At 44.3% G+C, this 13,186-nt stretch overlaps 1 protein-coding gene across 1 annotated transcript; it reads right to left on the reverse strand.

The window, feature by feature from the left end:
- Positions 1-1,865: 1,865 nt before the first annotated feature.
- Positions 1,866-12,575, reverse strand: RHOF (ras homolog family member F, filopodia associated). Its single transcript, XM_054392503.1, has 5 exons — positions 12,411-12,575; positions 12,198-12,285; positions 5,063-5,172; positions 4,183-4,317; positions 1,866-2,030 (listed from the first exon to the last, which is right to left on the reverse strand). Exons 1-5 carry the CDS (start codon positions 12,573-12,575, stop codon positions 1,866-1,868), a joined length of 663 nt encoding a protein of 220 aa, XP_054248478.1.
- Positions 12,576-13,186: the final 611 nt, after the last annotated feature.

The raw sequence follows: 13,186 nt of genomic DNA on the forward strand, positions 1-13,186 counted from the left end.
AATTGCAATTTGCATGTTTTGAACAACTTCTACACTAGCTGGGCTGTATCTTGCTATGTTAACTCATGCCCTGTGAGGAGTTGGTGTTTTTTTTAATCCTTTGAACTCTCATTTATTGAATTTGAGAGAGATGCTGGAATCTGCTACATTTGAGCAGTGGACCTGGTTGTCCAGAGGTGGGGAGCTCTCCATCTGGTGAGGAACTTGAGTTCTGGAGCAGGAGAAACTCAGATTTAAAAATCGAGAGTTTCCCACCATGGAGCTGAGGGTAAATGTGACTTCCTGCATGCTGAAGTTTCAGTTCCATACAGGGTAAAGTGATGGGTGACTCTGTGTCTTACTGACAAATGTCTTGTGGAAAAAGGGCTGCACAGGTCAAGATTTTTCTGTAGTTGAAGATGTGTACAAACTTGATTTTTCTTTTAATTTTTTCTATTTTAAGCTCATAGGGATTCACAAACCTCAAATCAAAAACAAGTTAGGAAAAGACAGAAAAAAAAAAAAAGATTTCAAGGCTCATGATCTCTGTTCTGCATGTCAAATAATAATGATGGCAGTTCCTCACCAGCTGGTTGTGGAACCAGCAGAGGACAAAGCTGCATGAAATCTGTATGGTGTAGAGCTGCCATGCTCTGCATGCAATGTTTGTCTAACAGCAGACTCCTGGCATGCACAGCCTAAACCTTTTGGCCAAAGGTTGTGTCTTTTTACTGTTATACAAGTCCTGTGTGTTCTCCCCTGGGATGGGCTGTAGTTTGCCTTCTACAGAAAGCTTCCAGCCAACACCTGTACTGCAGAAACCTCACAGATTTGGTTTGTGATGGCTACAACCTAGTGACTGCTCCTGAAATCAGGTCTTGCTACGTGGGATACACAAAAGAATCAGGACATTGGAGGCATATGTACTGGGTTGTGCAGTGGGAGCATCCCTTATCCTTCAACAGACAACTGACAACTTAATCACAAAAGGGAGAACTTTAATTTGTAACAACAGAGACTTTTCCAACAGTTAATGAACATGAATTAAATATTTCCCCAAGCATGCACCAGTACCTGCATCTCTCATGTATTAAACAACCTATGGAAGTTCACCATAAAACTGACTTTAGCTGCTTGGAGTACTTCTAACTTTGAGAGTTGCAAATGAAATATTTACCTTGACATTCCACTTCTGAGGAGCAATTGATGTATTTCCATCGATAAATACCACTTTCTGATGCAGCAGCTGGCCTTGCAAGGGGACCTCTAAAGGTGCAATTCTCCAAAGGTGGCACAGGTGCAGTGGTGGATGCTCCCTCTGCATGTTCTGTGGGTGGCATGTAGCTAGCTCCTCTCACTGCAGCTAGCTCCTCCACTGCCACCAAGTAAATAGATTTGAAAATGTTAAGACAGATCTTTAATTTGTCTCATCAAAGGTGTCTGGTAAGCTGCACAGACATTACTTCTAAAAGACGTGGCTTTTCAGCTTTTCTTCTTGGAGAAAACAGTAAATTGTAGCTGTAACATGCCACAATTACTTTGCAGAGGGGAAAAAAGCCCAACCACTAAAGTGGTTCAGCTGCAGTTGCTGTTTGTTGTAATTTAAATAGTGAGTCCAAGACGTGACTTGTGATTGTTTGCTGTTAGGAGCAAAAGCCAGATTGGACAAAGGTAGACAGCATCAGGTAACTGATAAAGAACCTTGAAAACTGTGACAACAGTGCAACAAAAGTGCAAAAATAGTAAACATAATGAAACATTCAAAAATAAAAATCGTTTTAGGAATACAAACGTAATAATAATAAAAAAAGGTCTTTGAAGTTCTACTGTTTTCAGCATCTGAATGGCTTGGCTGTTGTGCAGTCAATGCTCTCTTGCAGCCCAAATCATAGCATGGAGCATGCTCTCTGCTTCTTCTGGCGCTTGGCCTTCCTCATGGCGTTCAGGGCGATGGCTGTTGCTTCTTTAAAGACATTTTCTGTATTTTCACGACACTTTGCTGAGCACTCCAAATAAATTTCTGCATTGATCTGCCGACAAGCTGCCTCACCCTGGAAAACACGAAAGGTAAGAAAGTATGTGAGCCCAGTGCATGAGGGAAGGTGAGATGGGAGAGAAAGGGAATTGTTTTGTACATCTTTGCATCACGAGGTCAGGTGGAAAGAAGCTGCCTCTTTGTATTGGAGTGTAAGTGACATTGGTAATAAGCTGAGGCACTGTTCAATAAATTAAGTTGTTTTCCCTGATGATGATCTAGAGCCTGGCCTAACAGTTCAGTGCAATAGAGACTTTTAAAATGCAGAATGCTGACATTGTAAAAATATTCTCAGTATTCAATTCCTTTAAAAGAAATGCTGAAGTAGATACTTAGTAAGGATACGATGTCTACATGGTCTTATTTTTTCAGGCCTGACCTTAACTATTATGTGATGTCACCTTTAGTAATGAATGTCACATGCAAGAGCAGAATTGGGACCAATGTCTTGCCTTGGTTTGCTGGTGCACATGCAGGAACCTCAGCTTTTGCTCTGGAGCATCCCAAGGGCTCAGTGTCCTCATACACACAAACGTGTGCCTGTGTTTCTCAAGCTCACCCAAACACATGCAACACGAACAGACCAGAACCTAAACCATTTGCATGCAGTCCTGGTTGTGTGAAATCACTACAGACACAATGGGCTGATTTCTTACTTTGCTTGTCATCCTTTTATTGTCACTGCCGAGTCAGCCCCCAGTTTGGAATGCTTGTGAGCCTTGGAGTGTGAATTCCAGCTCTGCAACCCACAGCTCACAAACTGCATTTATTCACTGTAAGCCCTGGAAGTGGGACCACTTGAGCACCCAGGCTTCTATAGAGGGATTTTTCTTCAGCATATTTAAGTGAAGTTTGTCTCCTTCCAGTTGTTTGCAAGCTGCAGTGCTGGCAGATATTGTTTAGCTCCTCTGTGCCTGGCATTGGAAGCATCATGTCGCATGACTCAAGATGCCATCAGCTGTAAAAGACTGAGGTAGTGCATATTTAAGAGTAGAAAAACCAGGCAGGAGGGCTCACATAGCAGACAAAGTTTGTACCATCATGTGGGCCCTGGAATTTTATTGCATGAAGTCTCAGCAGACTCACCAAAAGTGTCTGTTGCCTGCCCTGAACCTCATGTGTGAGGGTGAGGAAGGGAATTCATGCAAGTGAGGGACAACCTGCAGCTGTTCACAAAGCCACAGGACAGGCACCTCACCCTGTGCCCGAGGGAGACAAACTGAAAGTCCCAGCATGCTTTAATGGTGATGCAGTTGCAATTCCTTCTCACACTGTTTAGAAAAAGCAGTGATTCAGCAAGGTCTTGGTGCACTTAACCTTGTTCCCAGACTTGTGTCTCCAACAGTTCGAAAGCTGAGATGAGACAAGAAGGATGGCTTTGTAGTTAAAAAAAAAAAGGGGAGACCAAAGCAGAAATGTCTCTTGTGACAGGGGACAAGCTGTTCCATCACTGACTTTCTCCTCTGCCTAGGACAGCTATGCTAGTGTTGTAACACTAGTTCTCAGTCTCACTGCTTCATAATACTTAAATTGAAAGCATTTGAGAATATGTAGATTTTTTGGGTAAGATTACTTTGGTGACGTCAAAGAAAAGTCTCTCATGTTAAGAGAGGCCTTGCAGATGTTTTTGCTGTTGTCCTTGAAATGACTTATTATTAAATAGGGTTTGCAAAACATATTTTTTCCAGTACAGTCAGTATTTTTAATCCTGTAATGTGTATCCTACCACCTCCAGGCTTTATCACAATCCTGATCAAAGTGCCAGTGATGGGAACACCGTATGCTAATAAAAATTATGAAGGGAGTCCAACAAACTTATTGAGGCTTACAAATTTCTATCAGTAATAACCTATCTGTGAAAGGAAACAAGAATGAGATCTAATGAGCCTAGAATGCATAGCTAGTAGTGTTCTGTCAGACAGCCCAAGACAGGCAAAATGCTCTTTCAATGTCTCTGCTTTGATACTAAAAGTGGGTGATGATTTGGCTACTTCCAAAAAGCACTTACAGAAACCCCTGTTAATGTTGACTGTTGATAATTTCTTTATCTGGGCACTATGATCACCTAATTTTGGAGTACCTGTGATTGTGCTCATGAGGAACAATGCCACTGAAGCGTGCTCTGTCTCTTTCAAAGAGGAAACCACTTTAAATGCAGTTGTGTTTACCTGGTTGTAAGTAATGGGCTCCTGCTTGGAAGCCTTGAGCTTACGCAGCTGCTCTTTGTCTTTCCTCAGGTCTGTCTTGCAGCCAATCAGTACGACTGGGACACCTCGGCAGAAGTGATTCACCTCAGGATACCACTGAGGGTACAAAACCAACACTTTCACATCTGGCTTTTGAAAAATTCAGAAACCAAAATAATAAAGGCAAGGAACAGAACCAGCATTTAATATATGCTGCAATTTCAGAGATTTGACAGTTGATAATCTAGTGGTAGAAGTCAAATGTGCACTATTTGCATTACAGAAGCATTTAGAAGTCCTACCCAAAGTCGGCTCTTTATAAAAACATAGCTGGCATCTGTCTCTATGCCAAAGCACCTATTTAAACATCTGTTTAAATTCAGGAGAGCTCCTCTGAAGTCATATTTAAGAGCAGAACTTGGATGGAGTCTTGCTTTGTTTTGCTTGTGCTCTGTACAGGAACCTCTGCTTTGGAGCAGTACAGACAAGTGGCTGCTTACAGCTCTCCCCTCTAGTGAAATACGTGCATGATAGAAGTAGGCTTGCATCTCAAACACTTGTGTGCAATGGTGGTTGTTTGACTTGATCACTACAGATAAAGTAGTAATCTCACTGCTGGTGTTCCATTTCTTTGCTGCTCCAAAGAGTCAACCACAGTTCTGAACACTGAGGAGCTGTGGAGAGGTGAGCTCCAGGTCTGACGTCTGTGACTTGCAGCTCAGCATATGAGGAATGATCTGAGCATCTACACGCCCAGGTTATGGGACACTAAAAACATCATCTTTTTTAATCTGACATCTTGTCATGTATCAGGCATATATAATTCATTTAAAAGGCTGAAGCAATTATGGAAACCTCTTACCTTGGCTACTACATTCTCATAGCTAGTGGGGTTCATGACATCGTAACAAATCAACACAACGTTTGTGTTCTGGTAAGAAAGTGGTCGCAGGCGGTCGTAGTCCTCCTGCCCTGGAACACAGAGAATGCTTTGGATGAAAGCAAGCTCTGTCCTTAACAAGCAGTATGATGGGAACACAAAGATAGGTACCTGAGATCAAGAACAACAATTGCACAGACTGACAATTTTCCATACTTAGCATCATAGAATTGTTCAGACTGGAAAATACCTCTAAGATTATCAAGTCCAACCATTAACCTAACACTACCACGTCAACTATTTGTAAAATTTCTTTCCTTAAATGCAGAAGATTCTTCTTCACTGACAAAAATGACGCTTTAGAGTATAAAACACGTTCTTGGAAAGTCTTAATAAAAAGCCTGCTCTGTCCACCTGCTAAGCACTCAGAAGCAGCTCTAATCACCAACTGCTGCTCACAAGCAAAATCAGCAAGAAGAATCTGACCATTATTGAGTAAAACATTTGCAGTTTGACTGTGGCTCCATTCTTCCAAACATGTTTGCACACATGATGCAGTGACAAGCAGGAACACTGCATTTGCTAGACACAATGCTGAAGTAAAAATCTTAGTGGCAAACTTGCTTTTCCCAGCCCAGTGAGCTGAGGGGAAGCAGCGATGAGCACACCATGCTGCACACACACGATTTTGCAAGACATGAGCCAGGCTTAACTGCTCTTTGAAACAGGACTACACAGCAGATCTTGGGCATGTTGCTGGATTCTGGAAATGCAGGGGATTTGTCACACTTCTGCTTAGGGATATTCTAGCTTTTGATCTGACAAGAGGAAGCTAATTTACTTCAGACCTGTGCTCTTCCCCCTGCTGTACATCATCTGACTTTGCAGTAATCACCATGCTGGCGTCTGAAGGTTTCTTGCTTTGAGAGGCTAAATTCAATTACTGGATATAGCTGGCAGCTCAAGGTAAAAAAACTCCAATCCTTCTCATTTGTGTTTTTTGTTTTCAGAGACTTAGTGAGGAAGAAACTGTGATTTAAGCAGCCTGTAGGAGATCTAGTTGCCACCTGAATGCTTCCCCTGGAATCAGGCACTTCTCTGTGATACAACAAATTTCCAAAACGAGAACTGGGAATTCCATTTCTTCCCATTGTAACTACAATGTACACACAGCCTAGAAACTACTCTACAGGGAAGTCATATGTCTCAAATCTTTGTATTGATGTTTCAAATGAAGGGATGCTGAAAATTTCAGTGTGCCTCAACTTTGCGCCCTTATTCCTCCCCGGCACCTGGCTCAGTCCTAAGTCACACTCATCACTAGCCAATATGCTTGTCTCTAGCTGCAGTATGAAGAACTACAGATACCAGAAGGCAAATAATTTTGCAGTACTTTGCTCCCCTCCTTGATTTAAATGATGGATCGAGTTACAGGTTATTAGCAGGCAATACCCACTGGATAAGCCTTTACTCAGCTTGCCCAAGATGTTCGAAAAGCAGGAGTCTTGAGTTTGGACCACTCTGCATTTGAGCTCCTGCAAGAGCAGCATGCTCCATGGGCAATGCACAGAACAAAGAAGGATTGATTCCTCAACGTTTAATCCAAAAATAATAGACAATTGACAAAATTATGCATGTTGTATGAGCACTCAGAGCAAAGACTGTGCTGCTTAGTCCTTCTTATTCACCCAAATCCACATACTTATTTGCAACCAATTTACCATTTTGTTGCTGAGCTAATCCTCTAAATGCCTTAAACACATCAGGTGCCAATATATTTTTTTCCTCCTAACTTCCTCTAATGTGATTTGCTGTGCATGGTTTTCCCTGTTCAAGTTCATGCATCTGAGCTGCTACCAATGTAGCTTGTAAAATCAAAAGGTTCTCCAAGTTATTGCTGGCAATTTGTGAGGCTGACAGAATGACTGTTGCCTTAGAAGAAACACACTTATTTGTTTGGAATGGGAACATAGAGATAAATTCATACTGTCTTGGCTGGGATAACAGCAGAGGTGCCTTCAGGAATGTGATAAATATGCTGTATCGGAAGTCCAAAACTATAGACATGCCCCAGTGAACTGAACTTTCATCTTCCAAAGCTGCTGTGCAGTTATTTTTCTGTAAACACAGAAAATAAATGCATGGGGAAATGCTGCTGTGTAAAATGCAGCTTCATATTTTAAATTCCACATTTGAATATTCTGTATTTGGAATTTCAAATACCAAGCACAGAACAAGGTACAGAGCAGAGACCACAGCAGGAAGGCTAGCTGGTAATTGCTTAACTTGTCTTACAGTTGGGTGATTACAATGCTCACTTGGAAGGAGAAGAAGCAATTTAAGATCTCAGATGCAGCTCTTCAGTTGCTGAAGATGTAACAGGACCCAGATCAAACTGTGTCAAAACATCAACATTTCTCTGACTGAAAACAATCCCTTTCACCCCCTGTCCTTAAGTGCTGCTGCAAAACAAAGTCTGGGAGACTTTTTCTCTGTAAAGCTGCTTAGTCTGTGGTCAGAGATAATTTGGCACAGATTAAGGTCTTCTACTACCAGAGTTTTAAAATGAAGGAACAGAGCTGAACCTAAGCAATAACTGAATGTATATGAACAGTCCCTGAGTGTGCTTCCTCAAGCACAGGTAGCTTTTTTCTTGGCCCACGTTATAAAAAGCATGCTGTGGAACAATTAGTTACATATATACCTATGTGTGACCACATCTGTGGCTCTGCTCTCCTCAATTCATTGCAGCATCAGAGACTGTGTTTTGTTGTTTTACTTTATTTAAAGAAAAAACTCCATCTGGCCGAATTCACCTAATTCTTCTCAAATATCACATTCTGCATACCTCTGTGACATGCTGCAGAACCCAAATCACTGCAGTTAGGTCCTGCAGTGGGGTGGGAACACAGGTGGTGGTTGAGGATGAACAACAGAAGAAGTGAAACCACAGGTCTTGGTCTCACATTCACCTCTGTCTGCTCTTCCTCACTCACCCCTTCACCAGTTCACCACCAAAGAAGTGCCCACCTGTGCACTGCTTAGCCATAGCACAGCACCCACTGTCATTGGCAGAAGAGGGGAAATGATGCAGCCAAGACTTGCGAGCTTGGCCGTCTACCAGTACCTGCTGTCCTAACACACCTCAGTGCTGTCCATTGGCACCAATCAGCAGTGCAGGAAGAAGAAAGTCATATCCTGGATCAAGGATACACAACCTGCTCCAGGCCAGCTGACCACTTCCTATGCACAGCCACATGTTGTCTATAACCATAGAATCATTTTGGTTGGAAAAGACCTGTAAGTCTTTTCATTGAGTCCAACCATTATCTGACTCTAACAAGTCTGGGCTAAACCATATCCCTCAGCACCACATCTCTGCAGCTTTTTAAACACCTGCAGAGATGGGGATTTGACCACCCCCTGGGGAGCCTGTTCCAGTGTCCACACTTCTGGGTTAGGATTAACATGGAGCTGTGTGATGGTGAGTCCTCACAGGCACACAGAAACACACCCAGTTCTCTTGGGTTTGTTATTCTGCAGACTCCATGGGAATCCCATGGTTATTAGCTTGCCAGCTGTTTTTTCACCACCCAGTTAAAAAAAATAAATAAATTGGAAAACAGACATTCTTGTCAGGAATAATACCAGTAGAAGAGGACATTTGAGGTGAGGGCACATTTCAGTTAAAAAGCTGGGGGGGGATTTTGCCTTCCTCAGGCACTCCCTGTCAAAATTATGAAAAAAATTATTCTTACATATCCTAGCTTTTAAAACGTCTCTGAAGGCCTCAAACTGCTGTACATCTGTCATTACAGACCTGAACAACCCCACTGGAGGCTTCGTGTGTGCTTCCTGCCAGTCAGAGACAGTGCCCACAATGATGAGGCATGACTTCCTCCCCAGCCTGCCTCAGCCCAGCCCAGCGCTTTCTTTCCTTTGGTCTGAGAAGAGCCCTGTGCTAAACAGCAGCAGAAACTGAACCCTGTGTCTGAACTACAGATAAAGCACAGATGCTGCTCCCTCAGTACGTTAAAAATGACAGAGTTCATTTACCCCTCAATGCCCTCGTCTCCATGCAGCCCAGCAAGGAATGGAAACCTTTGAGTAAGCAGCTGCAAAGCCTGTTTGCAGGCGAGACAAGTGATATTACAAAGCCTTTACACATTGCTTATGCATACCACCAACTTCCTGCAACAGCAAGAGGTGCCTCTGATGAGGAAGATAGACTAGCATAGTACAAAATTCTCGCCCAAAAAAATGTCAAATATATTTTAGACTTAACTTTGTTACCAAAGTTCTTGTCAAGCAAAAAATACCTTTTGTAGCTTGAAATATTTGATTCTTAGGCACTTTATCTGTGTCCTTCAGTAAGTAGGACAAGCTCAGAGTCTGAAGCTGCACAGGACTTGACAACGCAAAGACTCCTTCTAACTTTAAACAGCCCATGGAGCTGAACCTCTCCTTACCTTCCCATGATACTGAAGTTCGTACAGCTCCACTGAGTGTCGCTCTTAACAAGGTCCTAAAAATACGAAAGCCTTTTCTGCAGTGGGTGCATCACGAAGACACCGTGACCCCTTTTTAGAACAGCTTTGCCTTCTCCTCCCCTATGCTGCTATGTGGCACTTAGCTGAAGCCCTTCACCTCCAAAATGGTTTTACAGCCTTTTGATCCCATTTAAATGAGTTTATGATAATCTGAATGGTTTGGGAACCATTCATGCTGAGAAGCAAAACACGAGCGCAAAGCTGCCTTAGGATTCTAGAGAAGAGCAAGACCAGCTCAAACGCTTTAGTAAGTTAGATGATTCATAAAACATGGCTGATACACTGCACTGCTAAACCACTACTTCCAGTACTAAGTTGTATGTTTAGACTCCTCTCTAAGCTTCAAATGCTGCTCTACACCCACTGCAGAGCATCATCACCCAGCTGAGAAAGGAATTTAATGAACTGCTGCTGCATGATATGACAGAAGCAAGTCAACACAGTGAAACACTGCTCCAAAACTGCGTTTTCCATGCTACATCCACATGGCAAAGGGACAGGAGCTCTCTCATCTACTGAACTGGACACTCCCTTTGTTCTTCTCTTACTGCAGTATTTGAATTCAGAGGACAGAATACAACTCTTAGTCCTAGTCTAACCCTTAAGGAAGTCAACATTAGTTTTGTATTATTAAAAACAGGATGGGATTAAAATATGTGCTGAAGTGAGTTCTTCCTCTAGCATAACTTCCAGCTTCAGAAAGAGAACGAGAAGCTTCTTGAATTACAGAGTATGACACAGATCTGCAACATCAAACTATGTAAGCAGCTTTGAAACAGAACTAAACCCTTTTCCCTCCCAAGCAAATGCCCTAACCAAGGTGGCAATTCCCTTTCTTTGCACCCAATAATCTTGAGACACTTGGTGCAAAGTGAAAGCAGTTAAACAGGAAGGGAGGAGACAAGTGTCAGCAGCCTCTAGCAACCTGCAGGCTGGTGGCCATGACACTGTTTTGGGAGGTAAGACATCTTGGCTTTCATCATTTCCAGGTGAGAGGTGAAAAGCAATCACTCTTTGATGGCAAAGAGCTCTGCCAACTAGACAACAATGGCATCTCCACTTCCCAAAGTGTCTTATGAGGCACAAAATAGGCCTCACTCTGCTCTTCAGTAGGCCAGTGCTTTGGTCCAAGACAGTATTTATAGCTGTGACCTAAAACTGATGAAGTTATGTGCCTGAACCAGGAAAACAGAGTAAAACTGGGGACAAACTAAATCTTTAGCAGGGCCTGTTGTGACAGGACAAGGGGTGATGGTTTTAAACAAAAGATGGGAGATTTAGACTATTTTTTTTACAATAAGGGTGGTGAAACACTGGCACGAGTTTCCCAAAGAGGTGGTAGATGTCCCATCCCTGGAACTATTTCAGGTTGGGTTGGACACAGCTCTGATCTAGTTGAACGTGTCCCTGCACACTGTAGGGGCATTGGACTAGATGACCTTGAAAGGTCCTTTCTAACCTGAAACATTTGATGATTCTCTGATAAGACACCAACACTGGGTTCAGCAAACACTCTGCAGGCTGCTGGCAGCTGCAGGTCTTGCGCAGAGCTGAGCAAATTGCATGACGCAAGGTGCTGGGCACTCATGTCAGGTTTGCAAGAGTTTTGTGCTGCAACACTGCCCTACCTACTGCCAATTCTGAATCCAGCCATGTCCCTTAAAACCATATTAAAAATTAGTAAGGATCACACTTGGTTCTTATTTGTCTTGGTGCAAATTTGAAAAAAACTCTACAGTGTTGAATTGAAGCAGATGATTTACACTGAGCTGAAACAGAGCGCATGCCAATTTTTTAGGGTTCACTCAGGAATGCAGCTGGATAGAGGAGCCCAGGAACTTTGAACAAAGTTGAACACAAACCATTTCACAGGTTTCTGAAATTAACCCCAACAAACTACAAGCATTTTCAGAGAACTTTTACTACGAGGGCCTTTTTATTCAGAACACAAAACAGTCGTTTTCTCCTTCACTATTCAATCACACATGGCAGGAGATTAAAATATTTTCCTGCTTGATTGTATTATGCTTTGCATCTGGGAACTGGGCTTTAATACCTCCAGATATGTTTGCTATTTGATGTGATTTTCTTAATAAAGCGGGTTGTTAAGATAATGAATGAGTCCATGGCTGGAACTGCCGTTACGGAGGGACTCTTTTTTTCTGGAAGGCACATTTATGCATGCAACAGGTAACGGTTGTTGGTTTGTTTGTACTTTAACAGCCTTAATTGTGTTATTATATTAAGGTATGATAGTAGAAGAGCAATTTGAAGGTATATCCAGCTTTAAAATCTTTGAGTATCAGTTTGGTTTAACACAGTAAAAGCTGCTGGAACAGAAACTGGGGCACGTTCACAGAAGCAGCATTTGACACTGGTAAAAGCAGTTTCTACTTATTTATTTGTTTGCAATTATGAAACTCCAGAGGCTGGCTTTGGGTTCAGTCCCAGGCCGATGGCCCAGCAGCCACAAAGAAGTGTCCTCTGACAGCATGATGCTATTGGGATTGGAAAAAAAATAGAAAGGTTGATGTGACAACGGAAAGGATGATGTGAAAACCCCTTACCTGCAGTGTCGTACAGGTTCAGGGTGACCTCCTTTTTGCCCACCGTAACGCTGGTTGTGTATTTCTCGAAGACGGAGGGTGCGTATTGCTGTAAAGGGAGGAGAAGCAGCTCTAGGCAGGGGTCAGCAGTTCACAACCAGCACAGGTCGCTCTGCGCGGCGCTCCCTTCGCGCCCTTGCCAGCCCAGGCCCGACGGCGACCGAGTCCGCTCACCTCAGGGAAGGAGCCCTTGGCGTACACCATCAGCAGCGACGTCTTCCCGCAGCCGCCGTCCCCTACGATCACGACCTTCACCTCCTTTTTACCCGACGGGGCGGCCGCGCTGCCTCGGGAGTCCCCCACCGCGCCCATGGGCACGGCCCCGTTGGCCGCCTCCATGGATGGGTGCGGAGCAGGTCTCGGGGTCGGGCAGGGCGCAGCGCCGGCGGGATGCGGCTCCCCCATCAGCCGCCTTCGGGCGCCCCGGGGCGGGCAGGCACCGCCCGCGCCCCGCCGGGGATTGGCCGCGCTGCGGGCGCCGGCGCCTCAGGTGCCTTAGGGCCCCGCCCGGGGCTACGTTGCCTCCTTACCCCGGGGCAGCCGAGGGTACCTCTTCTCGGAGCCCCTCGGCCTTTCGGCGGTCTGGAGCCCTTTTGGTATCGGCTCTTCACGGGTGTGCGGCTGCCCAGGTCCACCCGCGGCCTTCCGGCGCTGAGGTGAATACAGGCGTGAGACCCCCCTACCCCCGCCCCGGGCCTTCTTCCCCAAGACCCACAGCGGTTGCTCACCTCTGTTCTCCCGATGAGCCTCCAAGAGCGCCATCGGCCTGGCCGCTGTTCCGTCTGTATCGACCCGCCATATTACCCATGTTTGGCTCCTCATCCTTGTCTTTCAGCCGTGGCAGCAGCGTTCTTCCCTTTCAGTCCACGTTTTGTCCTCGAAGGTGCCCCTTTGGACCTTGGGTGCCATGTTGGTGTGCCCCAGGTCCAGCTGAGAGCATGTCTTCCAGC

Source organism: Indicator indicator, chromosome 26, assembly GCF_027791375.1.
Source record: "Indicator indicator isolate 239-I01 chromosome 26, UM_Iind_1.1, whole genome shotgun sequence".
NCBI classification, from domain to species: Eukaryota; Metazoa; Chordata; class Aves; order Piciformes; family Indicatoridae; genus Indicator; species Indicator indicator.

Excerpts from the sequence above, each read along its gene's own strand:
- RHOF (XM_054392503.1), bottom strand. The coding sequence starts at position 12,575 with ATGGAGGCGGCCAACGGGGCCGTGCCCATGGGCGCGGTGGGGGACTCC. Across the intron at positions 5,173-12,197 it reads GAACCTGTACGACACTGCAG|GGCAGGAGGACTACGACCGC; the intron begins GTAAGGGGTTTT and ends TCTGTGTTCCAG. Across the intron at positions 4,318-5,062 it reads ATGAGAATGTAGTAGCCAAG|TGGTATCCTGAGGTGAATCA; the intron begins GTAAGAGGTTTC and ends TTGTACCCTCAG.